General features: G+C 43.7%; 1 protein-coding gene across 1 annotated transcript in view; it reads left to right on the top strand.

The window, feature by feature from the left end:
- The window catches only part of LOC140187436 (transient receptor potential cation channel subfamily V member 6-like), a 69,914-nt gene that overhangs the window by 16,579 nt on the left and 28,363 nt on the right, over window positions 1–24,972 (top strand). The window contains exons 2-9 of the mRNA XM_072242759.1: window positions 1,926–2,023; window positions 3,279–3,401; window positions 3,898–4,038; window positions 14,982–15,080; window positions 16,010–16,182; window positions 17,272–17,421; window positions 17,889–18,101; window positions 22,513–22,599. Of these exons, the coding sequence (XP_072098860.1) occupies window positions 1,926–2,023; window positions 3,279–3,401; window positions 3,898–4,038; window positions 14,982–15,080; window positions 16,010–16,182; window positions 17,272–17,421; window positions 17,889–18,101; window positions 22,513–22,599 (1,084 nt within the window). The remainder of the gene's footprint in view (window positions 1–1,925; window positions 2,024–3,278; window positions 3,402–3,897; window positions 4,039–14,981; window positions 15,081–16,009; window positions 16,183–17,271; window positions 17,422–17,888; window positions 18,102–22,512; window positions 22,600–24,972) is intronic.

Here is a 24,972-nt window from a genome sequence, read left to right on the forward strand (position 1 = left end):
AGCCAAATTAATGTTCAATTTTGTAAAACAATAAAATAAAAAAACTTCCAGGAGGAGGTTTTTATAGGCACTGTAGATAACAAAGTTGCCCAAAATTATTGTATTACTAACCCTCATTAATTCTTGGATCATACTCCAAAATGGTCTGCAATTACCACAATTAAAGGAACTATATCGTACCAATACCAAAGGTTCATTTATTATCAAAGTATACAACTCTGAAATTCTTCAGTATCAATGTTTCTTTCAGCTTTGTGTTTCTTATCGCTGCCCAGACTAATGTCGCACCCTGGCCATCTTAACGAAAATCTTGAGACCATCCCAAACCCACAGCTTACAGCAGTCGGTGCACAGCAAAGATTCTTGCCTCCTTAATCAGCTTGGCTTGGACCACAATCAGAGGTGCAAGTATGATAATTAGACTAACACATGAATCAAATCCACCACACATTTATATCCTTCAGGGTTTCAATCCTGATACATTTTCTTGCACTGTCCCTGTCAGTTAGTGAATTATTGCATTCTGTCCTGGACCAGGACACTTGTCTGCCTTCTCTGCTGGAGCCTCCAAATCATTCTAACAGAGCAGGGACCAACACTATCACCAAAACTATCTCAGGATCAGGTTTATTATCACTGATAGAAGTCATGACATTTGTTGTTTTGAGGCAGCAGGACAGTGCAGGCTAGTAAATTGGCATAAGTTAGAATCAAAAATAAAAACATAATGCAAAAGAGGAATAGTGAGGTTGGATTCATGGGCTGTTCAGAAATCTGATGGCATAGGGGAAGAAGCTGTTACTAAAATGTTGAGTGTGTGTCTTTAGGTTCCTGTACTTCTTCCCTGACAATAGTAATGAGAAGGGAACATGTCCTGGATGGTGAGAATCCTTCATAATGGAAGCTGCCATCTTAAGGCACCACCTTTGAAAGATGTCTTCAATGACGGAGAGGTTTGTGGCCATGATGGAGCTTGCTGAGTCTACAACCCTCTGGAGCCTCTTAAGATCCTGTGTATTAGCCCCTCCATACCAGACAATGATGCAACCAGTCAGAATGCTTTCCATTTTGGATCTCCCCCTCCCCCTCCAACTTTCAAATCCCTTACTCACTCTTCCTTCAGTTAGTCCTGACGAAGGGTCTCGGCCTGAAACGTCGACTGCACCTCTTCCTAGAGATACTGCCTGGCCTGCTGCGTTCGCCAGCAACTTTTATGTGTGTTGCTAGAATGCTTTCCATGGTACATCTGTAGAAGTTTTCTAGTTTTTGGTGAAATCTCATCAAACTCCTAACAAAAGTATAGTTGCTGGAGTGCCTTCATCATGATTACATCAATATGGTGGGGCCCAGGATAGATCCTCTGAAATGTTGATGCTCAGGGACTTGAAACTAATCCTCCTTTCCAACACTGACCCTTCAATGAAGATTGGTGTTTGCTCTCCCTAATTTCCCTTCCTGAAGTCCAAAATCAATTCCTTGGTCTTGCTGATATTGAGTGGGGTGTTGGTGTTGTGACACCATTCGACCAGCTGATCTATTTTGCTCCTGTATGCATCCTCTTGTTATCTATTTCTGTCTATGGTGCCTTATTGGGTGTAAATTGACTGCTGTTATTTTTGCCATGCTACAAGGTTAGCTACTTTACAAAAGTACGTCATGGTTCATTAGTTCATTGTCAGCTTGCTGGAGAGGCTGGCTTTCCGTGAGGTGGGTCTTCATGAAATACTACAGCCCCCCTGACAAAGGTACTCCCTCAGTGCGATTTGAGGGAGAGTGGAGGATTTGTGATCCAACAGCATTGAATTGGTGCTAATATAAATTTATGTTCTCAGCCAGCTGGTGTGTGAGGAGTGCTCAAGGGCATCATGAAATCTGGATGCACTTTATATTAGAATAAGCTTGTTCACATTATTTCTTTCCTACAGAATCAGCAAGTCCCCTCTGCTTTCTGCTGCCAAAGACAATAAAGAGAAGGACATTTATAAACTGGCTCAGTGTCCCTCTGTTGATCTGTTTGAAACAGGTAAGAAGGCTTATTTCATACTAAACATACTCTAGATGTGTATCTTGAAAATATATTTCATGTCACAATTTTGGATCAGGATTTTATTTAACACTGGAACCTGCTGCTGTTGAAGCAATGTGCCTTGGGCACTGTCCAGTATACGGTGCCATGGCGATATCCCATTAAAATTCAAGCCCAGTTTGTGAACAAAGATGTTTACTTCCCTCATTGGGTCTGAGAACACTTACTAAAAATTCATCCTGGCTTGCTTCAGTGAGAGTTTATTTTCTGGATCTGAAATGGTGCTGGAGTTATACTAAGTGTGATATTGATAATACATGTCAATGTATAAACCTACTGCCTATCACTCTCCAACAGCTCCCTACAGCCAGTCCTCAGGTTATGATGGGGTTTTGCAGACAGCTTTTTTGGAAAACTTTTTAAAAATCTGGCATTAATGTAACAAGGCTTCTCATGTTCTGACGTTTAGACCTCCTTATCTCAGGAGATAAGGGAATGACTACACTTCATAGATTGTAGCAATGAATTCAACACTTTCAGGTTATCAGATCTCCTGCATCTCCCTGCTTCGGTGAACAGTTTTCTTACTTCTACTTAATTAAATGCTTCCTTTAGTAACACTTCCTACAGATCTTGATCATTAATCCCTTTCATCTGCACTGTCACTTTCTTCATTGCCTGATCTCTACAGCTTTCTCCTGACACAATCTTGATTTTAAGTTTACTGCTCCCTACATCCTACCTCTTCATCTTGGAACAAATTTTGTTCTGACTTTTCCCAGTTCAAGTGAAAGGTCATCAACCAGAAATGTGAAGTGTATTTCTGCCCATAGATGTTCCCTGACCTGTTGAGTATCTCCAGCCCATCATTGTTCTGCTTTTGTATTGTAAATATGTCTACATCTTTTTGTCAGAGGGGAAGTAACAATGACAGGTTAAATCTAGGAACTACCTTCTACCTTCAGAAACCATCCTTGATATAGTATCATCTGAAACATTGGCATTGGAATTGAAGAGGCTGCTCCCACTATGCGGTCGCAGTATGGAAAACCATGGTCATGAATGGTGCCACAGCAATTTTCCTTCAGAGTAGTCATTGTGTTAGCTATAGCAGAGCCACCTTCAACCATCAACCTCCCCAGTGGGTTCAGCAAAACCCTTGGTTTTTCTCCAAACTCCATTGTTCCTGTTTTCAGATGTCTATTCGTTGCCCAATAAGTTAATGAATCCCTTGCGCTTTTCTTTCATACAGGTGCAATGGGGGAGACAGCACTTCACGTGGCAGCCATGCACGATAGCAATAAGGCAGTGATGGCACTCCTTCAGGTGGCTCCTGAGCTCGTGAACATTTCAGTCACCGGAAAGTTATACGAAGGTACTGGCTTCAGGTCCAGGCTCTCAGCATTCTATCATTCTGAGGGATAGCACAGAGATCTGGGGCTCAAGGTGGGGGATGGGACCCAAGCAGAGTACACCCCAATCGAGGGCAGTGCTGTGGGTCCATTGTGAGTGAAGAATATAAGCGTGTATGGAGTGAGATGTGGGGAATGAGGGATGGGGTTATGGAATGAGGTGTGGGGAGGTGGAATGAGGTTGTGGGTGGTGGGGAGATGGAGTAAGATGTGGAGGGTGAAGTGCAGGGAAATGGTGTGAGTGGTTGTGGAATGGAGGAGTGAAGTATGAGGTGTGATTCGAGAGTACCAGGAATGGTTATTGAGTGTATGGGTGACAGGCAGTGAGTGAGACTGGGCAGTAAAGTCAATGAAAAGGGAATAAGAATTTTGAAACATCATTCTTGTCTATATTTGGGTACATATATAATTAACCAAAGCCCAGTGTGGAAGTGATGGGATTTTTCTCTTTGCAAACAGGAGTAACAGCCCTTCATATCGCTGTGGCGAATGAGAATGTGAGTCTGGTGAAAGAATTGATCAGGCGAGGAGCAGATGTGGCCACATCTCGGGCAACTGGCACCTTCTTCAGCCGCAGCAGAGGAAGTGTTATGTATTATGGTGAGTGCACGCTCCATCCAGCCTGGATTCAGTGTCAGCCTGGATTCATGGTTACAACCTCCTGGAGCAGGACAGAGTCAGTGGTTGTCAAAGTGCACCAACACAGAAAAAGTGAAAGTTGTAGATCTTCAATTCAATAGAGCAACTTTCATTTAAGTAGCACTTTAAATGTTGAAAAATGTCCCAAGACACTTTATGGGACATTTTCAAAAGGTTGACACTGTGCCTCTTCAGGTGATATTTGAATTGGTGTCTGAAACTTCAGCTGTGGAAGAGAACTGCAAGAAGTACATTAAAGGAGGTCATCAATCAATAATTAAATAACTTATGATGATTTTAAAGTAAATGCTTAATCAAAGAGAACACCAATGTGTGGAAACTGTCTTGAACACACTGCACAAATTCCTAAATTCCACAAATACAGGCTCCTTGTGCTCTGGGTGGCCCAGTAGATACCATGACAACTGACATCTCCCATTAGCATGACCCTACTGTTCTTATGACTACGTTTAAATTTTTTTAACTCATCTGCTGCTCAAGTTCTCAATGACTATTGGTGGGTGGTGTATAATATAAGGGTGATCATCCTTTTTCATTTCTAAGTTCTACCCTATTGGCTTTATTAGATGATCTCCAAGAATATATTCTCAAAGCTTTGCTGTTATGACCTCTCTTATCAAAAAGGTAAGAGGAATTTCTGATAAGAGGAACAAATTTATTTTTACTTTGTCCATTCGCTTATAATTTTCACCCTCCTTCACCACTTCCCATCCCCCTTTTCCCTTCTTCCACCCATTTCCTCCCTCTGGTGCTTCTCCCCTCTTTTCTTTCTTCCATGGCCTTTGTCTCTTTTACCAATTCACTTCTCAGCTCCTTATTTCATCCCCTCCCTTCCCATTTTCACCTATCACCTTGTGTTTCTCTCTCCCCTCCCCCCACCTTTTAAATCTACTGCTCAGCTTTTTCCTTCAGTCCTGCCGAAGGGTTTCGCCTCGAGATGTCAACCGTACTCTTTTCCTGGATGCTGCTTAGCCTGCTGAGATCCTCCAGCATTTTGTGTGTGTGCTCAGATTTCCAGCATCTGCAGATATTCTCTTGTTAGTGAGAAGCCTTCTACAAGTGTTTGAAACAGATTGATTATTAAGGAGAACAGAGAATTGCCCAACAGATCTTTCCATGGTAAATGTTCATCTGTTGTCGGACCCCAACCAACACATATTCCACTCTCTCCTCCTACCCCTCTTCACAGTCCCCCACCCTGCTCTCATGACTATACCCCTTCCCCACACGAAACCACCACGGTGGGCTTCACGGCTGGACAGGTGAGAAGACAGCTGAAACCTTTCAACCCGAGCAAGGCTGCAGGACCGGATGGTGTCAGTACCGGGGTGCTCAAAGCCTGTGCCCCTCAGCTATGTGGAGTACTTCACCATGTATTCAACCTGAGCCTGAGGCTCCGGAGGGTTCCTGTACTGTGGAAGACGTCCTGCCTCGTCCCTGTGCCGAAGACGCCGTGCCCCAGCGGCCACAATGACTGCAGACTGATGGCATTGACCTCCCACATCATGAAGACCCTGGAGAGACTTGTTCTGGAGCTGCTCCGGCCTACGGTCAGGCCACACTTAGATCCCCTCCAGTTCATCTACCAGCCCCGACTAGGAGTTGAGGATGCCATCGTCTACCTGCTGAACCGTGTCTATGCCCACCTGGACAAGCCAGCGAGCACTGTGAGCGTCATGTTTTTTGACTTCTCCAGTGCTTTCAACACCATCCACCCTGATCTGCTGGGGGAGAAGCTGACAGCGATGCAGGTGGATGCTTTCCTGGTGTCATGGATTCTTGATTACCTGACTGGCAGACCACAGTACGTGTGCTTGCAACACTGTGTGTCCGACAGAGTGATCAGCAGCACTGGGGCTCCACAGGGGACTGTCTTGTCTCCCTTTCTCTTCACCATTTACACCTCGTACTTCAACTACTGCACAGAGTCTTGTCATCTTCAGAAGTTTTCTGATAACTCTGCCATAGTTGGATGCATCAGCAAGGGAGATGAGGCTGAGTACAGGGCTATGGTAGGAAACGTTGTCACATGGTGTGAGCAGATTTATCTGCAGCTTAATGTGAAAAAGACTAAGTTGCTGGTGGTAGACCTGAGGAGAGCTAAGGTACTGGCGACCCCTGTTTCCATCCAGGGGGTCAGTGTGGACATGGTAGAGGATTACAAGTACCTGGGGATACGAATTGACAATAAACTGGACTGGTCAAAGAACACTGAGGCTGTCTACAAGAAGGGTCAGAGCTGTCTCTACTTCCCGAGGAGACTGAGGTCCTTTAACATCTGCCGGACGATGCTGAGGATGTCCTATGAGTCTGTGGTGGCCAGTGCGATCATGTTTGCTGTTGTGTGCTGGGGCAGCAGGCTGAGGGTAGCAGACACCAACAGAATCAACAAACTCATTCGTAAGGTCACTGATGTTGTGGGGATGGAACTGGACTCTCTGACGGGTGGTGTCTGAAAAGAGGATGCTGTCCAAGTTGCATGCCATCTTGGACAATGTCTCCCATCCACTACATAATGTATTGGTTGGGCACAGGAGTACATTCAGCCAGAGACTCATTCCACTGAGATGCAACACAAAGCGTCATAGGAGGTCATTCCTCCCTGTGGCCGTCAAACTTTACAACTCCTCCCTTGGAGGGTCAGACACCCTGAGCCAATAGGCTGGTCCTGGACTTATTTTCTGGCATAATTTACATATTACTATTTAACTATTTATGGTTTTATTACTATTTAATTATTTATGGTGCAACTGTAACGAAAACCAATTTCCCCTGGGATCAATAAACTATGACTATGACTAAGAGCCAGTAGTATAAAGAGCTTGGGTTTTAAATTTGACGGATAAAAGAACCAATTGTGGAATGAAGAGAAAATTGCCACACTCTGATTAGTAATGGCCTTAAAGCAAACGTAGGAGCAGATATGGCCGTAGTTTTCAAAGAACTGGACAAATAGAATTGGATATGAAAGCTTTAGAGTGGGTACAGAGGAGATTTACCAGAATGTTGCTGGAGTAGAGACCATAGAGAGCGGCCTGGATAATACAAATACTTACATCAGGCTGCCGTTCATTGACTGCAGCTCAGCTTTTAACACAATCATTGCTACAGATCTGATTAAAAAGCTCCAAAACCAGTGTCTCCCTCTGCATCTGGATCCTCTACTGCCTCACTGGAAAACCACAGTCTGTGCAGATCAGACATAACATTGCCACCTTGCTGATAATTAACACGGACGCACCTTAGTGTGCTTAGCTCACCGTTCTACTCTCTCTACATCCATGACTGTGTGGCTAGGCACAGCTCAAATGCCATCTATAAATCTGGTGATGACACAACTATTATTGGCAAAACTTCAGGTGGTGACGAGAGGACGTATAGGATCTGCTGGTTGAGTGGGGTCACAGCAACAATCTTACACTCAACATCAGTAAGACCAAAGAATTGATTGTGGACGAGTAAAGGTAAGGAAAAGGCACACACACCAGTTCTCATCAAGGGATCAGAAGTGGAAAGTGTGAACAATCTCAAGTTCCTGGGTGTCAACATTTCTGAGGATCTACTCTGGGCCTAGCATATCAATGCTGTTACAAAGAAGGCATGGCAGCAGCAATATTTCATCAGGAGTTTGAGGAGGTTTGCTATATCACCAAAGACACTCACAGATTTCTACAGAGGTACGTGGAGAGCATTCTAACTGGCTATACCACCATCTGGTATGGAGGGAGGCACTGCACAGGATCGAAAGAATCGGCAGGAAGTTGTGAACTCCAGCTTCATCATTGGCACTAGCCTTCCAACATCCAGGATATCTGCAAGAAGCAATGCCTTAAAAAGGCAGCGTCCATCATAAAGGGCCCCCATCACCCAGGACGTGCCCTCTTTTCATTGTTTCCATCAGACAGAAGGTACAGGAGCCTGAAGGCACACAATCATAAACAGCTTGTTCCCATCTGCCATCAGATTTCTGAATGGACATGGAACCCATGAACACTACCTCACTACTTTTTTTTGCTGTATTTAATTTAACTTTTTTAATATTTACATACTTGCACTAATTTACAGCTTTTTATTATGTATTGCTGTCGCATAACAAAAAATTTCACGACACAGTCCAGTTATATTAAACCTGATTCTGATTCTGATGTCTTATGAGGAAAGGCTGAATAAGCTAGGGATTTTCACTTTAGAGAAAAGCATGATGAGAGGTAACTTGATAGAAGTGGATAAGATAATAAGAGGCATTGATAGAGTGGACAGCCAGAGACTTTTTCCAGGGTAGAAATAGTTAATGCAAGGGGGATAATCACAAGGTGCTTGGAGGAAAGTACAAGGGGGATGTCAGAGGTATGTTATTTACATAGAGAATGAGGTGGTTGGAATGTGTTTGCAGGAGTGGTGATAGAGGCAGATGCACTAGGGACATTAAGGGATCTCTTAGATGAGCACATGATTAAAGAAAAATGGAGGGCTATGTTGGGAGAAAGGTTTAGATTCATCATGGAATAAGTTTAAAAAGTTGTCATAACATAAGACGTTTGACCTAGGAGCAGAATTAGGCCATTTGGCCCATCGACTCTGCTCTGCCATTTAATCATGGCTGATCTTTTTTTCTCCTCCCCAACCTCATTTCCCAGCCTTCTCTCCGTAACCATGCCCAATCAAGAACCTATCAATCTCTTCTTTAAATACAACCAACAACCTGGCCTCCACAGCTGCACATGGCAACAAATTCACCACCCTCTGGCGAAGGAAACCATGCTGACTTTGTTCTTTATTGTCCTGTGTCACCAAGTACTCCATCACTTCGCCTTTAACAACTGACTCTAACATCTTCCCAACCACTGAGATCAGGCTAACTGATCTATAATTTCCTTTCTGCTGCCTTCCTCCTTTCTAAAAGAATGGAGTGGCATTTGCAATTTTTCAGTCCTCTGGCACCATGCCAGAGTCCAATGATTTTTGAAAGATCATTGCTAATGCCACCACAATACACTATTTCTTCAGAACCCTAGGGTGCAGTTCATCTGGTCTAGGTGAATTATGTATTTTAGGTCTTTCAGCTTTTTGAGCACCTTCTCCTTTGTAATAGTTAACTGCACCCACTTCTCTTTCTTCGCACACTACGCACATCTGGCACACTGCTGGTGTCTTCCACAGTGAAGACTGATGCAAAATACTCATTTAGTTCATTGGCCATCTCCTTTTCCGCTGTTATTATTTCTGCTGTCTCATTTTCTAGCGGTCCTATATCCACTCTCATCTCTCTTTTATTTTTCACATACTCGAAAAAGCTTTTACTATCCCCTTTGATATTATTTGCTAGCTTACTTTCATATTTCATCTTTTCCATTCGAATGATTTTTTTTAGTAGCTCTCTAGGTTTTTAAAAACTTCCCAATCCTCTATCTTCCCACTAATTTTTGCTTTGCTGTGTGCCCTCTTTTGTTTTTACATTATCTTTGTCTTCCCTTGTCAGCCACAGTTGTACTATTTTACCATTTGAGTATTTCTTCATTTTTGGAATACATATGTTTTCCAAATTTTTCTCAGAAACATACACCATTACTGCTTTGCTGACATCCCTGACAGCAGCTCCTTCCAATTTCTTTGGCCTCTCCTCTCTCATACCATGGTAATTTCCCTTACTCCACTGAAATACTGCTATGCAGACATTAGTTTCTCCCTATCAAATTTCAAGTTGAACTCAATCATATGGTTGTGGTTGAAGGGCTTGTATTGTGCTGTAATGTTCTATGTTTAATATTCTGAGACCTCATGACCACAGGGTGTGAACTAGAGCAAAGGACAAACTAAATCTGTTCTAGAAGCAGCCAATCCCAGGCTCCATTGACCAACCAGCCCTCTCTGTGTACCACTTTATGCTGCAGTAGGTTACTACAGTCTGGCTGTAAGCAGTACTTCAAAGATGGGACTTTTATTTACTGACAGGCCACGGGGATTGTAGAGGTCCCCACATGGTGAGCACCAGTTTTCACTCTATAGAACATTACCAAGGCTTTAAAATATTTCCAACATTTTTCAGAGATAAATAAACTTATCTGCCCCTCAACAGCTGCATCATTTCACCAAACAACAAAAATTCCCTCTGTTCCACCCACTGCCCTTCTCAACTTCTTGGCTTTTAGACTAACTGTATCATTTCTTAATGCATGTATGCATTTCTAAATGACAATAAAAGAGGACTGAGTGTTCTCATATCTAAAAAAAAGCTTGTTTTGACTCTTTCTCAGTCCTGATGAAGCATTTTCCACCTGAAATATTTACCCTTCTTCACTCTCCAGAGATGCTGCCAACCTGCTGAGTTTTTCCTTTTTTATCTCGGCTGTCATTGTCCATTTGTCAGAAACACACTCACTAATGGTCTCTATCCAGGAAGGAAGCTAATAACCCTATGAGGTTTTCTCACTATCTGACATCTCATATTCATTTCTGCTGTATGGAAACAGGCCCTTCAGCCCATTGAGCAAACGCTGCCCATTGAACACCCATGTCAATTTTATTTCCAGCTTTCTAAGATAAGATTTGAGCAAATAGTCTACAGGCATTAGTCCAGTGTCATAGCACGTGTCAATTTATAGGTAACCCAAATAGTCGTAACACGTGAAGCAATTTATATTGTATTTGGGCTCACACTGTGACCTCCTATACAAAGGAAAAACCAAGTGTAATGTTGGTTGAGGTAACTTCTATGCATAGAAACCTCAGTTCAGTTTACAAGGGTATCACTGCTGTATTTGTACAAGCCGTTGGTGAGACTGCATTGTGTTGTGTTCAGTTTTGGTCACTCGACTACTGGAAAGCTGTAGTTAAGCAGGAAAGAGGGCAGAGGAGATTTAAAAACATGCTGCTGGGACTTGAGGATCTGAGTTATGGAGAGGGGTTGAGGAAATGTTTTCATTGGAGCGCAGGAAAATAAGAGGTGATCTTATTGAAATATATTAAACTTTCTTAGGTATTGTGAACCTGCACCATTTTTTTCCCAAGGTTGTAGAATCAGGAACTAGAGAGCATGTATTTATGGAGAGAGACCTGGGCGGACAATATTTTCACTCCTAGGGTGGTCAATATATGGAATGAGCTGCAAGAGAAAGTGGTTGAGGCAGGTACATTAACAATATATAAATGGCACTTGGACAGGTACATGGATAGGAAGGGCTTAGTGATATATGCCAAACATGGGCAAGTGGGAGTAGCTTAGGTGGGAATCTTGGTTGATGTACAAACGTTTGTGGACCAAAGGGCTTGTTTCTGAGAGAGCATGCTCCTGGATCTGCTATTAGGGATTGAGGCAGTGCAGGTGACAAAATTTTATGTCGGGGAAAACTTTGTATCCAGTGACCACAATGCCATTAGTTTCAAAGTAAATATGCAGGAAGTTAGGTCTGGTCCATGGGTTGAGATTCTAAATTGGAGAAAGGCCAATTTTGATGGTATCAGAAATGATCTGGCAAGTGTGAATTGGACCAGAATGTTTTCTGGCAAAGGTATACTTGTTAAGTGGGAGGCCTTTAAAAATGAAATTTTGAGAATACAAAGCTTATATATGTGTCTGTCAGAATAAAAGGTAAAGATAACAAGTGATAACAAGTTTCTTGGTTTTCAAGAGATAATGAGGCCCTGGTTAAGAATAAAAATTGGAGGTGCAAAGTGGATATAGCTGGGCAGGAACAAATGAGCAGTGGTGGACAGTGAGGAAGGCTATAATGGATTTCAGAGTGATCTGCATCAGCTGGAAAAATACGTTGAAAATATGTTTATAAAGAAAACTTTTGAAAGTTTGGCCTCCATAAATCAAAGTACTGAGCAGGGGAGATGGGATGTTATGTTGAAGTTGTGCAAGATGTTGGTGAGGCCTAATTTGGAATATTGTGTGCAGTTTTGATCATCTGCATACAGGAAAGATGTAAACAAGGTTGAAAGAGTAAAGAGAAAATTTACAAGGATGTTGCTGGATCTTGAGGACTTGAATTATAAGGAAAGATTGAATAGGTTAGGACTGTATTCTTTTGAATATAATGTAATGGTAAACTCATGAAGGACTGGACCCAGGTGTGGAGGAACGGCAGAATCCCCAGGAAGAGACGGAAACAAAAGGTTAAACATTGGAATCAGAGCCTCAGAGGAGCAACACCTTGAGAATTCATCCTGTCCGACACAACGACCAGAACCTCCACCCCCTCAACCTACTCACCCAACCTCCACCAAAACCCCAAAACACCACCTCCCCCTCCCCATACCCCTCAACCCCTACCCCTCCTCCCACTTCCCATCTCCCCCTCACACCACCTCCCTCTCACCCCCACCCCACCTCACCTCTCACACCCCACCCCACCTCTCCTCTCGCCCCACCACCCCACTGCCCCCTCACCCCCAACCCACCTCCCCCTTGTCCCTCCACCTCACCTACTCCCACATACCCCACCCCCTACCCCATGACCCACCCCCCCCACCCCACCACCATCCCCAACCTCTCACATCCAATCCCATCACCACCCCTACCCCTCCCACTCCAACCATCCCGCAACCCACAAACCCCCAACATTCTCCTACCCCCCTCCGCACTTTCCCCAAATCTACAACTCACAAGCCCCCAACCAACCTCCTCCTACCCCCACCTCCTCTCAACTCCCTCACCCCCTTGTACTTTATAAAACATTGCCCCTTTAACTATTCCATTACCCCATTTCCCCAGTCTTACCTGACCACTGTTATTCACTTTCTCCACTCCATCCCTCCCACTATATTTTGTGTCATTTACCTTTTTGATCCCTCTTTCCCAGTTTTGACTAAGATCTCAGTCCCAAAACATTAACTCTTTCTTTCTGTAGAGGTGCTGCTGAGTCTCTTTTTATCAGAAGATATTAGTGCTCTGGTGCTTGTTTTACCTCCTTCTCTAATCAATCCAACAGTTTTATGTATTCTGTAAAGGTGTCTCTCCTAATGCCCGTTATCCAACAAGTTTTGCCATAATCCCCCAATTCTTAACCCCACCAACTCTTTAGCTTTTGATTTGCTAAATGGAATGTCTTTATCCACAGTTGAATTGTTAACAGCTTTATTGGTGAAACAATCAACACTCTCATTCACCTCAACACCTCTGTGTGCAGGGACCCACAAGAAAAGAACGTGTAAACCAATACTTTAGATAGATAGATAGATAGGTATACTTTATTAATCCCGAGGGAAATTTGGTTTTGTTACAGCCGCACCAACCAAAAATAGAGCGTAAGTATAGCAATACAAAAACCCCCAACAATCAAACAACAAAATGCAAAACTATGCCAGATGGAAAATAAGTCCAGGACCAGTCTATTGGCTCAGGGTGTCTGACAGGAGGAGCTGCACGTTCGATGGCCACAGGCAGGAACGACCTCCTGTGCCGCCAAGTGTTGTAACAACGGTGGAATGTAGCCGAAGTCCAACAGTAAAAAGTTCAATATCCAGTCTGCAAACACGTTCCTCGATCGTAATATACCCCGGATTGCACCATCCGTTGTTAGCCAGATGAGTAAGCACCCCAATCCTTCATGCTTACCGCTCTCGGTACACTTCCGGTCAGGCGGAATGGTATTACCCACCGAACTTCTCTTCTCCAAAAGTCTCTGTTGTCTGGACCCGGTCCCCTTTCCTCGGCTTTGTGATCCCCCTCTGCATCCTCTGTGTGTTTTCCTCCGGATTTCAGCAGGGGTGTCTGCCGCTGTGTTCGCTAAGCCGGCCGGAATTTGCTGGTCCGTGGAATACACAATGCGACCTTGCTTCTGTCCCACGTGTTGGGATGTAACCATTTCCAACGCTAAAGGAAACCCAAATAAAACTCTCTCTACCAGCATATTAGAGAGGATGCAGCTTCGACGTGTTACCATGACAAAAAAATACAAAAAATAACGTAAATTAAAAGTAAGAAGAAGAAAGTAAAAGAATAGATCGGAACGGCTGTACCAGGCTGCATGCACGACCGGCGCATGCGCGCAAAAATGTGAAAATTTGAATATGAAATAAAGTTTGAAGAATTTCCAGCAATAAGCCTGCTCTCCTGAGGCACTAAATTAGAGTCCTCTGTAAGTAATCATAGAATGCCAGCCACAATTAATTTAACAGATTAAACCAAAAACGCAGGGCTTAACAACTTTAGTTAAGATATTGATTAGTAAATACAGATGCTCAAAAACTTTAGATGCTCAACACTCTATTGCAAGCCACAAGGGTCATGACATGAAGAATATTGAGAGAATTGATGGAGGTATACAAAAGTATGAGGGGTATAGATAGATTAAGTGCAAGCTGGCTTTTTCCACTGATGTTGGGTGGGACTACAACCAGAGGTCATGGGCTAAGAGTGAAAGGTGAAAAGTTTAAGGGAAACATGAGGGGAAACTTCTTCACACAGAGGGTTGTGAGAGTGTGGAATGAGCTGCCAGCAAAAGTGGTGCACGTGAGCTCAATTTCAATGTTTGAAAAGTGTGGATAGGTACATGGATAATAGGGCTATAGAAGGTTATGGTCCCAGTACAGGTTGATGGGAGTAGTCAGTTTAAATAGTTTCGACATGGACTTGATGGGCCAAAAGGCTTGTTTCTATGCTGTACTTCTCTATGATTCCAGCACTTTGTGTGTGTTGATTATTCCTCTCTTGTGGTTGCGGTCTGACCTGCTATGAATTTCCAGCATTCTCAGGGTCTCGATCTGAAACATTGACAATTTCTTTCCCACAACAGATGCTGCTTGACCTGCTGAGTTCCTCCAGCAGATAGTGTGTTTCTCCAGATTCCAGCATCTGTAGTCTCCTGTGTTTCCAGCCCCAGATTTTGATTCAGATTGCACTCCTTCAAATTTTACTTCTGGCTGTGTTTGCTTTCTAGGGGAACATGTGTTGTCCTTTGCTGCCTGTGTTGGAAATGAAGAGCTAGTCCAAATCCTGATTGAAAATGGAGCAGACATTACAGCACAAGATTCCTTGGGTAAGAGCCAGAGGCAGCCCTAGGGATCACTTCACAGTTCTTACCAGGAATAATCACCAATTAAGAAAGCCACAGATGCCATATTTTTTATTGAAATTATTCTAGACTCTCAAACCACTTCACTGAAAAATTTTTGAGACGCAAATTGGTAACCAGTAGTACCTAGAAAATTTCTTTGTTGATGTTGTGTGGGATGAGTGTTGATCAGAAAGTATTGGGCTCTTTCACGTACACCTGGGGTAGCAAATAGACCTTGTGCTCAAGAATCAAGTGTAAAGTTAGAGAGTGTTACAGCAAGGACATGGTTCATTCAGATCAGCTGCCCCACACTGATCAAGATACTATGTAAGTTAGTTCCACTTACCATGCTTGGCTACTTCCCTCTAAATTTTTTCCTATCTACAAATGTCGTATGTACCTGCCTAAATGCTTTTTAATATTCTTGTACCTGCCTTAACTACTTCCTCCAGCAGCTTGTTCCAAATACCCGCCACCAAAGAAATTGCCCTCACCCGATCCCTTTAAAATCTTTCCTCTCTCACCTTAAACCAATGCCTTCCAGTTTTTCATTCCCTTTCCCTGGGGGGTAGGGGGAAGGTCTGTGTGCATTGGTAAACTGAGATCTTTAGGCATGTGAATGCATCTGCTGAGTTACTGCTGGCACCTCCTGATTGTTCTGTCAGTAGAAAATAGACAAGGTTAGGATTAGTGTAAAAATGGTTGTTGTGGATTCAGTAGCCTCACAGGCCTATTCCCATACTGTATTTATGTGACGGCTGATGTAGAGATGGTTCTATAGAAGCCTTGCAACCAGTATTTGGTGGGAGTGATGACTGGAGGAGAGGTACTGAGTTTAATTGGTAAGAATGAAAGGGTGATCTATTCCCATTCATTTGAAATCCCTTAATCCTGATGCATTCTTTCACCAGGTAACACTGTTCTACACATTCTGGTGCTGCAGCCAAGGAGCACCTTTGTCCCACAGATGTATGATTTAATTCTATCCTATGATGAGCCAGAGAGCGAGACTGCAGTTGATACCATTGTCAACAAAGATGGTCTCTCTCCCTTCAAACTCACTGCAGCTGAAGGAAACATGCAGGTCAGAAACATTGGTTTCTATTTTAACTTCCACTCTTATCTTACCAAGTTTTGACTGTATTGTTCCACTAATATCGCTATCTCAGATTGCTGTGCCTATGGCTAATGTTCACAGATGGATAGTTTATCATCTGTGTGGGCAATACTTTCCTTACCCAAAATATCTTCATCGACATCTTCCAGGAGGGGGAAATCAGAAGGTAATGGTCAAGACTCAGAAATCTATTGAGTTTTTTTGTATGTAACCATTGGATTTTATTGTGGTACATTGCTATATCATAATAGAACAGAAAATGCTGAAGGCATTTCAGCTGGTCAGGGAAGAGAAAGAGGTAACATTCAGATCAAACACCCTATGTTTGAACAAGGAAGATGAAGCTTGTTAAACTGCAGGAGAGAGACAGATGTATCTCTCAGGGTGACCAAAGGGATAAGTTGTAGTCAAAGACATTGATTAAAGAAAGAGATGTGGCTTTGAAAGTGGGTTTTGGTTAATACCTCATCAAAGGCAAATGGGCATCACTAATTGTGAACAAGGGTGATGGAAAGTGATTAAAATCTCATCAGATAGCAGAATGGGATCTCTTCAGGTTAGACAAGAAAGTCTGCAGATGCTGGAAATCCAAGTAACACAAAATGCTAGAGGAACTCAGCAGTCAACGTTCCAGGCCAGGACCCTTCATCAGGACTCTTCAGGTTAGACTCTTCTAAATTAGTAAATTGGTTCATTATTGTCACATGTACAAGGATGCATGCCATCCATACAGATCATTTCATCACATAAGGTAGTGCAAGGGAAAAGCATAACAGAATGCAGAATGAAGTGCTATGTAGGCAGATATTAAGGTGCACAGTTATGACAATGTAGATTGTGAGGTCAGGGGTTCATCTTATTGTTCTAGGAATCATTCAATAGTTTTATATAAGTGGGATAGAAGCTGTCTTTAAGCCTGGTGGTCTACGCCCTCATGCTTTTGCTGCTTGTCAATCTTAGATTCCTGTGAAATAGACATTTAGTGAACTCTATATTCCTGATTCCATCAAAGTCATTCTGTTCCTGTTCCATATCACCCTTGCTTTTCTTTGCTAGATGTTCCAGCACCTATTGAAGAGGAAGGAGAAGGATGCCCTAATTACCTATAGCCCCATCTGCAGCATGTACTACAACCTCTCCGAGATCGACTCCTGGGGCGATGACCACTCTGTGCTGCAGCTGGTGATCTCCAGTGAAAACAAGGAGGTAACTGTGGGAGTGGAACTGTTTGGGAAAAGGGAGAATGTATGGAACAAGTATAGAGCATTAAGATCTTCTGATAAAAAGAGACTCAGCAGGTCAATCAGCACCTGTACAGAAAGTTTTGGGACTGAGATCTTAGTCAAAACTGGGAAAGAGGATCAAAAAGGTAAGTTACACAAAATATGGTGGGAGGGATGGAATGGAGAAAGTGAATAACAGTGGTAAGGTAAGACTGGGGAAATGGGGTAATGTTTTTATTTCCCCATGTTGTGAGCTGCTAATCACAAAGTGTTGGAACACAACCCATTCTCCTTCCCTGTGCTGATGAAGGAACATTGACCTGAAATGTTAACTCTCCACAGATGCTACCTGACCTGCTGAGTGTTTCTTCCACCCTCTGACTTTATTTCAGATCTCCAGCATTTGCAGATGTTTTAATGTTCATTGTTCCCTCATGTCTCACTGCACAGGCACTGAAAATTTTACGCCTTTCCCCAATGAAAGAACTCATCCACCTGAAGTGGAATGACTATGCAATATATTATATCCGGATCCTGGCTTTCCTCTATCTTATTTACATCACCATCTTCACATTCTGCTGTGCTTATCGGCCACTGAAACCCAGGCCCAGCAACGCAACTAGTGAAAAAGACTCCGCATTATATGTTGAGAGAACCCTACAGGTTTGTATAATCTGCATCCCCATCCAGGCACTTACCAGCTGTATTTCAGCACTGTCATTTTCTCTGACTATTTGCAGTCAGTGGCCATGAGTTGATGTTAGGATCAATAGCAGGGAATAATGTTGCAAAAATGGGGGGTACTCTGGTAAAGAGTGGTCTAGAAAAAACAATTGCCGCTGCCGGTGACCCTCTCAGGTTTGTTATACGTGTGTGACATGCCCTCCAATCACTCCAGTAAAAATTGTTCCAAAAATTGAAGAACTGCATTCAATTCTTTATTAGCAATGAGCAAAAATACAGTCCAGATGATTAAACTTAAGTGTAACTAAGTGGTCAGCGAAAGATATAACATCCATCGGTCCCCATCTCCAAACTGACGTGAACAAAACGTGAATACATAACTTATTCACTTTGCTTTTACCACGCCCTCACTTTTGTAACTAGTTAACATAATAAATGTGTATTACAGAATACAATGCAGATAGAGAACAGATGCATGGCTCCTACAACCTCCACAGTGGTAATATCAAGCGAGTTATTGTACTTTTGTTTACAGCATTTTATCTCACCACTAATTGTTATTGACAATCTCCATACTGCCAAATCTTTATGGCTATGAAGCATCACTACATCTTGTATTATCTTGAGACTGCAGAGTTTGATTCTATTGCTTCTGTTGTTTGGTTGCTGTGAGTCTTGAACTGACTTCATTAGGATGGAGACATAGGAGACTGCTGATGTAAAAATTAAAAACTGCTGAAGGAAGAGCAGTTTGGGTCAAGACCCTGTGCCTAGTCATCATATGGGAGCCCAAGCATGGGAGGATGAACCCTGGGCGTTCTCCCAAGACTATGGTCAACACGCTCCTAGAAGATAACGGTGCAGCTAATGTAGATGAACTGAACACACTGATGAGGGAGAGGGAGAAGCGGACAGCCTGTCATCATGCTCGAGGCCTGAGTTGACGTAGTAGTAATAGTAGTAGTAGTACCCTGTGTCAAGACTCTCCAATCTCAATGCTTGTGAGGGCCAGCAATCATCAACTTTGCCCATGAAATTGGTCATGCAATGCAACCAATTTCATTCCAGATGTTGGGATGAAGTGATAGGTGTAATCATCTATGCAGGGATTTAGATTTCTGGATCATTAGGACTTCTTTTGGGGTAGGTGTGACCTGTACAAAAAGGACAGGCTTCACTTGAATCCCAGAGGGACCAATATCCTGGCAGAAAGGTTTGCTAAGGCTATTGGGGAGAGTTTAAACTAGGATTGCTGCGGGGTGGGAACTGAACTGAAAAGATGGAGGAAGGGGCTGTCAGTTCACAAATAGAGAAAGCTTGGAGACAGTTCGAGAGGGAGAATGAGCAGGTGATAGACAAGGGATGTGCTCAGACTGATGGTTTGAGATGAGTCTATATTAATGCAAGAAGCATCATGAACAAAGCGGATGAGCTTAGTGAGTGGATCAGTACTTGGAGCTATGATGTTGTGGCCATTACAGAGGCCCGGATGGCTCGAGGGCAGGAATGGTTACTTCGAGTGCCAGGCTTTAGCTGTTTAAGAAAGGACAGGGAAGGAGGCAAAAAAGGTGGGGGCGTGGCACTGTTGATCAGACATAGTGTCATGGCTGCAGAAAAGGAGGAATTCATGGAGGGATTGTCTACTGAGTCTCTGTGGGTGGAAGTTAGGAACAGGAAGGAGTCAATAACTCTACTGGGTAGTTTTTATAAACCTCCCAATAGTAACAGGGACATTGAGGAGCAGATAGGGAGACAGATCATGGAAAGGTATAATAATAACAGGGTTGTCGTGGTGGGAGATTTTAATTTCCCAAATATTGATTCGCATCTCCCTAGAGCAAGGGGTTTAGATGTGGTGGATTTGTCAGGTCTGTGTCACAATATATAGATAGGCCTACAAGAGGAGAGGCTGTATTTGATCTGGTATTGGGAAATGAATCTGGTCAGGTGTCAGATCTCTCAGTGGGAGAGCATTTTGGAGATAGTGATCAAACTTCTATCTCCTTTACCATTGCATTGGAGAGGGAAAGACAAGTTAGGAAAGGAGTAAGGAGAAATATGAAGCTATCAGGTAGGAACCTGGAAGTATAAATTGGGAACAGATGTTCTCAGAGAAATGTATGCAGAAATCTGGCAAATGTTCCGGGGATATTTGAGTGACGTTCTGCATAGGTACATTCCAATGAGACAGGGAAAGGATGGTAGGGTACAGGAACCATGGTGTACAAAGGCTGTTAAAAATTTAGTCAAGAAGAAGAGAAAAAGCTTATGAAAGGTTCAAAATACTAGGTAATTTTAGAGATCTAGAAAATCATAAGGCTAGCAGGAAGGAGCTTAAGAATGAAATTAAGAGAAGGGGCCATGAGAAGGCCTTAGCGAGCAGGATTAAGGAAAACCCCAAGGCATTCTACAAGTATGTGAAGAGCAAGAGGATAAGATGTGAGAGTTTAGAACTAATTAGTGGAAAAGTGTGTATGGAATCGGAGGAGATAGCAGAGATACTTAATGACTACTTTATTTCAGTGTTCACTACAGAAAAGGAACTTGGCAATTGTAGGGATGACTTACAGCGGACTGAAAAACTTGAGCAAGTAGATATTAACAAAGAAGATGTGCTGGAGCTTTTGGAAAGCATCAAGTTGGATAAGTCACCGGGACCGGACGAGATGTACCCCAAGCTAATGTGGGAGGCAAAGGAGCAGATTGCTGATCTCCTGACAATGATCTTTGCATCATCAATGGGGATGGGAGAGGTTCCGGAGGATTGGAGGGTTGTGGATGTTATTTCCTTATTCAAGAAAGGGAGTAGAGATAGCCCAGGAAATTATAGACCAGTGAGTCTTACTTCAGTGGTTGGTAAATTGATGGAAAAGATCCTGAGAGACAGGATTTATGAACATTTGGAGAGGCATAATATCATTAGGAATAGTCAGCATGGCTTTGTCAAAAGCAGGTCATGCCTTACGAGCCTGATTGAATTTTTTGAGGATGTGACTAAACATGTTGATGAAGATAGAGCAGTAGATGTTGTGTATATGGATTTCAGCAAGGCATTTGATAAGGTACCCCATGCAAGTTTTATTGGGAAAGTAAGGAGGCATGGGATCCAAGAGGACCTTGCTTTGTGGATCCAGAATTGGCTTGCCCACAGAAGGCAAAGAGTGGTTGAGGTGGGTCATATTCTGCATGGAGGTCGGTAACCAGTGGTGTGCCTCAGAGATCTGTTCTGGGACCCCTTTTCTTCGTGATTTTTATAAATAACCTGGATGAGAAGTTGGAGGGATGTTTTAATAAATTTGCTGATGACACAAAGGTTGGGGGTGTTGTGGATAGTTTGGAGGGCTGTCAGAGGTTACAGCGGGACATCGATAGGATGCAAAACTGGGCTGAGAAGTGGCAGATGGAGTTCAACCCAGATAAGTGTGATGTGGTTCATTTTGTTAGGTCAAATATGATGGCAGAACATAGTATTAATGATAAGACTCTTGACAGTGTGGAGGACCAGAGGGATCTTGGGATCCAAGTCCATAGGACATTCAAAGCTGCTGCGCAGTTTGACTCTGTGGTTGAGAAGGCATACGGTGCATTGGCCTTCATCAACCATGGAATTCAGTTCTAGAGCTGAGAGGTAATGTTACAGCTATTTAAAATCCTGGTCAGGCCCCACTTGGAGCACTGTGCTCAGTTCTGGTCACCTCACTACAGGAAGGATGTGGAAACTATAGAAAGGGTGCAGAGGAGATTGACAAGGATGTTGCCTGGATTAGGGAGCATGCCTTTTGAGAATAGGTTGAGTGAACATTTCTCCTTGGAGTGACGGAGGATGAGAGGTGACCTGATAGAGGTGTACAAGATGATGAGAGGCATTGATCATGTCAGAGGCTTTTTCCCAGGGCTGAAATGGCTAGCATGAGAGGGCACAGTTTTAAGGTGCTTGGAAGTAGGTACAGGGGGGATGTCAGGGGTACCTTTTTTACGCAGAGAGTGGTGCATGCGTGGAATGGACTGCTGGCGACGGTGGTGGAGGCGAATACAATAGGATCTTTTAAGAGACTCCTGGGGAGGTACATGGACCTTAGAAAAATAGAGGGCTATGGCCCTAATTAATTTCAAAAATAAGTACATGTTCAGCATGGCATCATGGGCCAAGGGCCTGTATTGTGCTGCAGGTTTTCTATGTTTCCGTGTTTCTATCATCGAGAGACAGTGGCTTCAATAGCTGTGTGTAAAGGATTGCAAATTTTGCCTGTAAGTGCTTAATGTTCATAGTTTTTGTTCCTCTTCATCTCAGCTCATGAATTTACTGTTAGTATTTCAACAAAATGAATTCACAGTAATGTAAAACCCTGATTAGTAAAGCAATTTTTAATACTTTTGACTATTTTGGCAGGAAAGTTACCAGACTAATGAGGACTACTTGCGACTGCTGGGCGAGATTATCAGTGTGTTTGGAGCAACTGTCATCCTGCTGCTGGAAGTAAGGGATGCACCATATTCACAGTCTCTGGCTCACTGAGACAACATCATTGCTGCTTGTGAGCCAATTTCTCTGAAGCAATCAGCCAGAGGTTCATCGCAAAGTAGCGGTACCACACCCCATTATTTACATGTTGATAGCTCTCCAACTCCAGCCAGGCAAAACTGACGATAGATGTCCAAAATTATGTCACAGTCATGGCTCTTGGCTATTTCACAGAATTTCACAGAGGTTTTGCCTTGGTGTTGTGGTCACTGTTCGTGTATGGGGATGACAAACCATAATGACTAGAAGAAAAGGTTCTTCTCCATCCTGTTACATACCTCTTTATTAAATTATAATTCTTAAATACAACCAATCAATATATACAAGGAAAAAATAATTTGCATTAATTCCTCCAAATTTAATTGTTGAGATTTAAAAATTATTAGCCTGGATTGATACAAAGGCTATGTATCAATTCACATTACAAAAATCTGACCTCCTCCCAATCCTAGCAACACACATCAAAGTTGCTGGTGAACGCAGCAGGCCAGGCAGCATCTCCAGGAAGAGGTACAGTCGACGTTTCGAGCTGAGACCCTTCATCAGGACTAACTGAAGGAAGAGCTAGTAAGAGATTTGAAAGTAGGGGGGAGGGGGAGATCCAAAATGATAGGAAAAGACAGGAGGGGGAGGGATGGAGCCAAGAGCTGGACAGGTGATAGGCAAAAGGGATATGAGAGGATCATGGGACAGGAGGCCCAGGGAGAAGGAAAAGGGGGAGGGGGGGAAACCCAGAGGATGGGCAAGGGGTATAGTCAGAGGGACAAAGGAGAGTGAGAGAAAGAATGTGTGTATATCAATAACGGATGGGGTACGAAGGGGAAGTGGGGCATTAGCAGAAGTTAGAGAAGTCAATGTTCATGCCATCAGGTTAGAGGCTATGCAGACGGAATATAAGGTGTTGTTCCTCCAACCTGAGTGTGGCTTCATCTTTACAGTAGAGGAGGCCGTGGATAGACATGTCAGAATGGGAATGGGATGTGGAATTAAAATGTGTGGCCACTGGGAGATCCTGCTTTCTCTGGCGGAGATGTTCAGCAAAGCGGTCTCCCAGTCTGCGTCGGGTCTCGCCAATACATAGAAGGCCACATCGGGAGCACCGGACGCAGTATATCATCCCAGCCGACTCATACGTGAAGTGTCGCCTCAGTTGGAAGGACTGTCTGGGGCCCTGAATGGTGGTAAGGGAGGAAGTGTAAGGGCATGTGTAGCACTTATTCTGCTTACAGGGATAAGTGCCGGGAGGGATGGGGGGACAAATGGAGAAGGGAGTCGCGTAGGGAGCGATCCCTGCAGAAAGCAGAGAGAGGTGGGGAACAATTGTGGAACAATCTATGTTCCGAACCTATTCTGGTATCTGTCCCCCATTTTTCCTTGGCTACATCGACGACTGCATTGGCACTGCTTCCTGCACGCACGCTGAGCTCGTTGACTTTATTAACTTTGCCTCCAACTTTCACACTGCCCTCAAGTTTACTTGGTCCATTTCCGACACCTACCTCCCCTTTCTAGATCTTTCTGTCTCTATCTCTGGAGACAGCTTGTCTACTATAAGCTTACTGACTCTCACAGCTATCTGGACTATTCCTCTTCTCACCTTGTCTCTTGCAAAAATGCCATCCCGTTCTGGCAATTTCTCCATCTCCGACGCATCTGCTCTCAGGATGAGGCTTTTCATTCCAGGACGAGGGAGATGTCCTCCTTTTTTAAAGAAAGGGGCTTCCCTTCCTCCACCATCAATTCTGCTCTGAAACGCATCTCCCCCATTTCACGCACATCTGCTCTCACTCCATCCTCCCGCCACCCCACTAGGAATAGGGTTCCCCTGGTCCTCACCTACCACCCCACCAGCCTCTGGGTCCAACATATTATTCTCCGTAACTTCCGCCACCTCCAATGGGATCCCACCACTAGGCACATCTTCCCCCCCGCCCCACCGTCTGCTTTCCGCAGGGATCGCTCCCTACGCGACTCCCTTGTCCATTCATCCCCCCCATCCCTCCCCACTGATCTCCCTCCTGGCGCTTATCCTTGTAAGCGGAACAAGTGCTACACATGCCCTTACACTTCCTCCCTTATCACCATTCAGGGCCCCAGACAGTCCTTCCAGGTGAGTCGACACTTCACGTATGAGTCGGCTGGGGTGATATACTGCGTCCGGTGCTCCCGATGTGGCCTTCTATATATTGGTGAGACCCGACGCAGACTGGGAGATCATTTTGCTGAACACCTACACTCTGTCTGCCAGAGAAAGCAGGATCTCCCAGTGGCCACACATTTTAATTCCACATCCCACTCCCATTCTGACATGTCTATTCATGGCCTCCT

The sequence above is a fragment of the Mobula birostris genome, chromosome 24 (genome assembly GCF_030028105.1).
Source record: "Mobula birostris isolate sMobBir1 chromosome 24, sMobBir1.hap1, whole genome shotgun sequence".
Lineage (NCBI taxonomy): Eukaryota > Metazoa > Chordata > Chondrichthyes > Myliobatiformes > Myliobatidae > Mobula > Mobula birostris.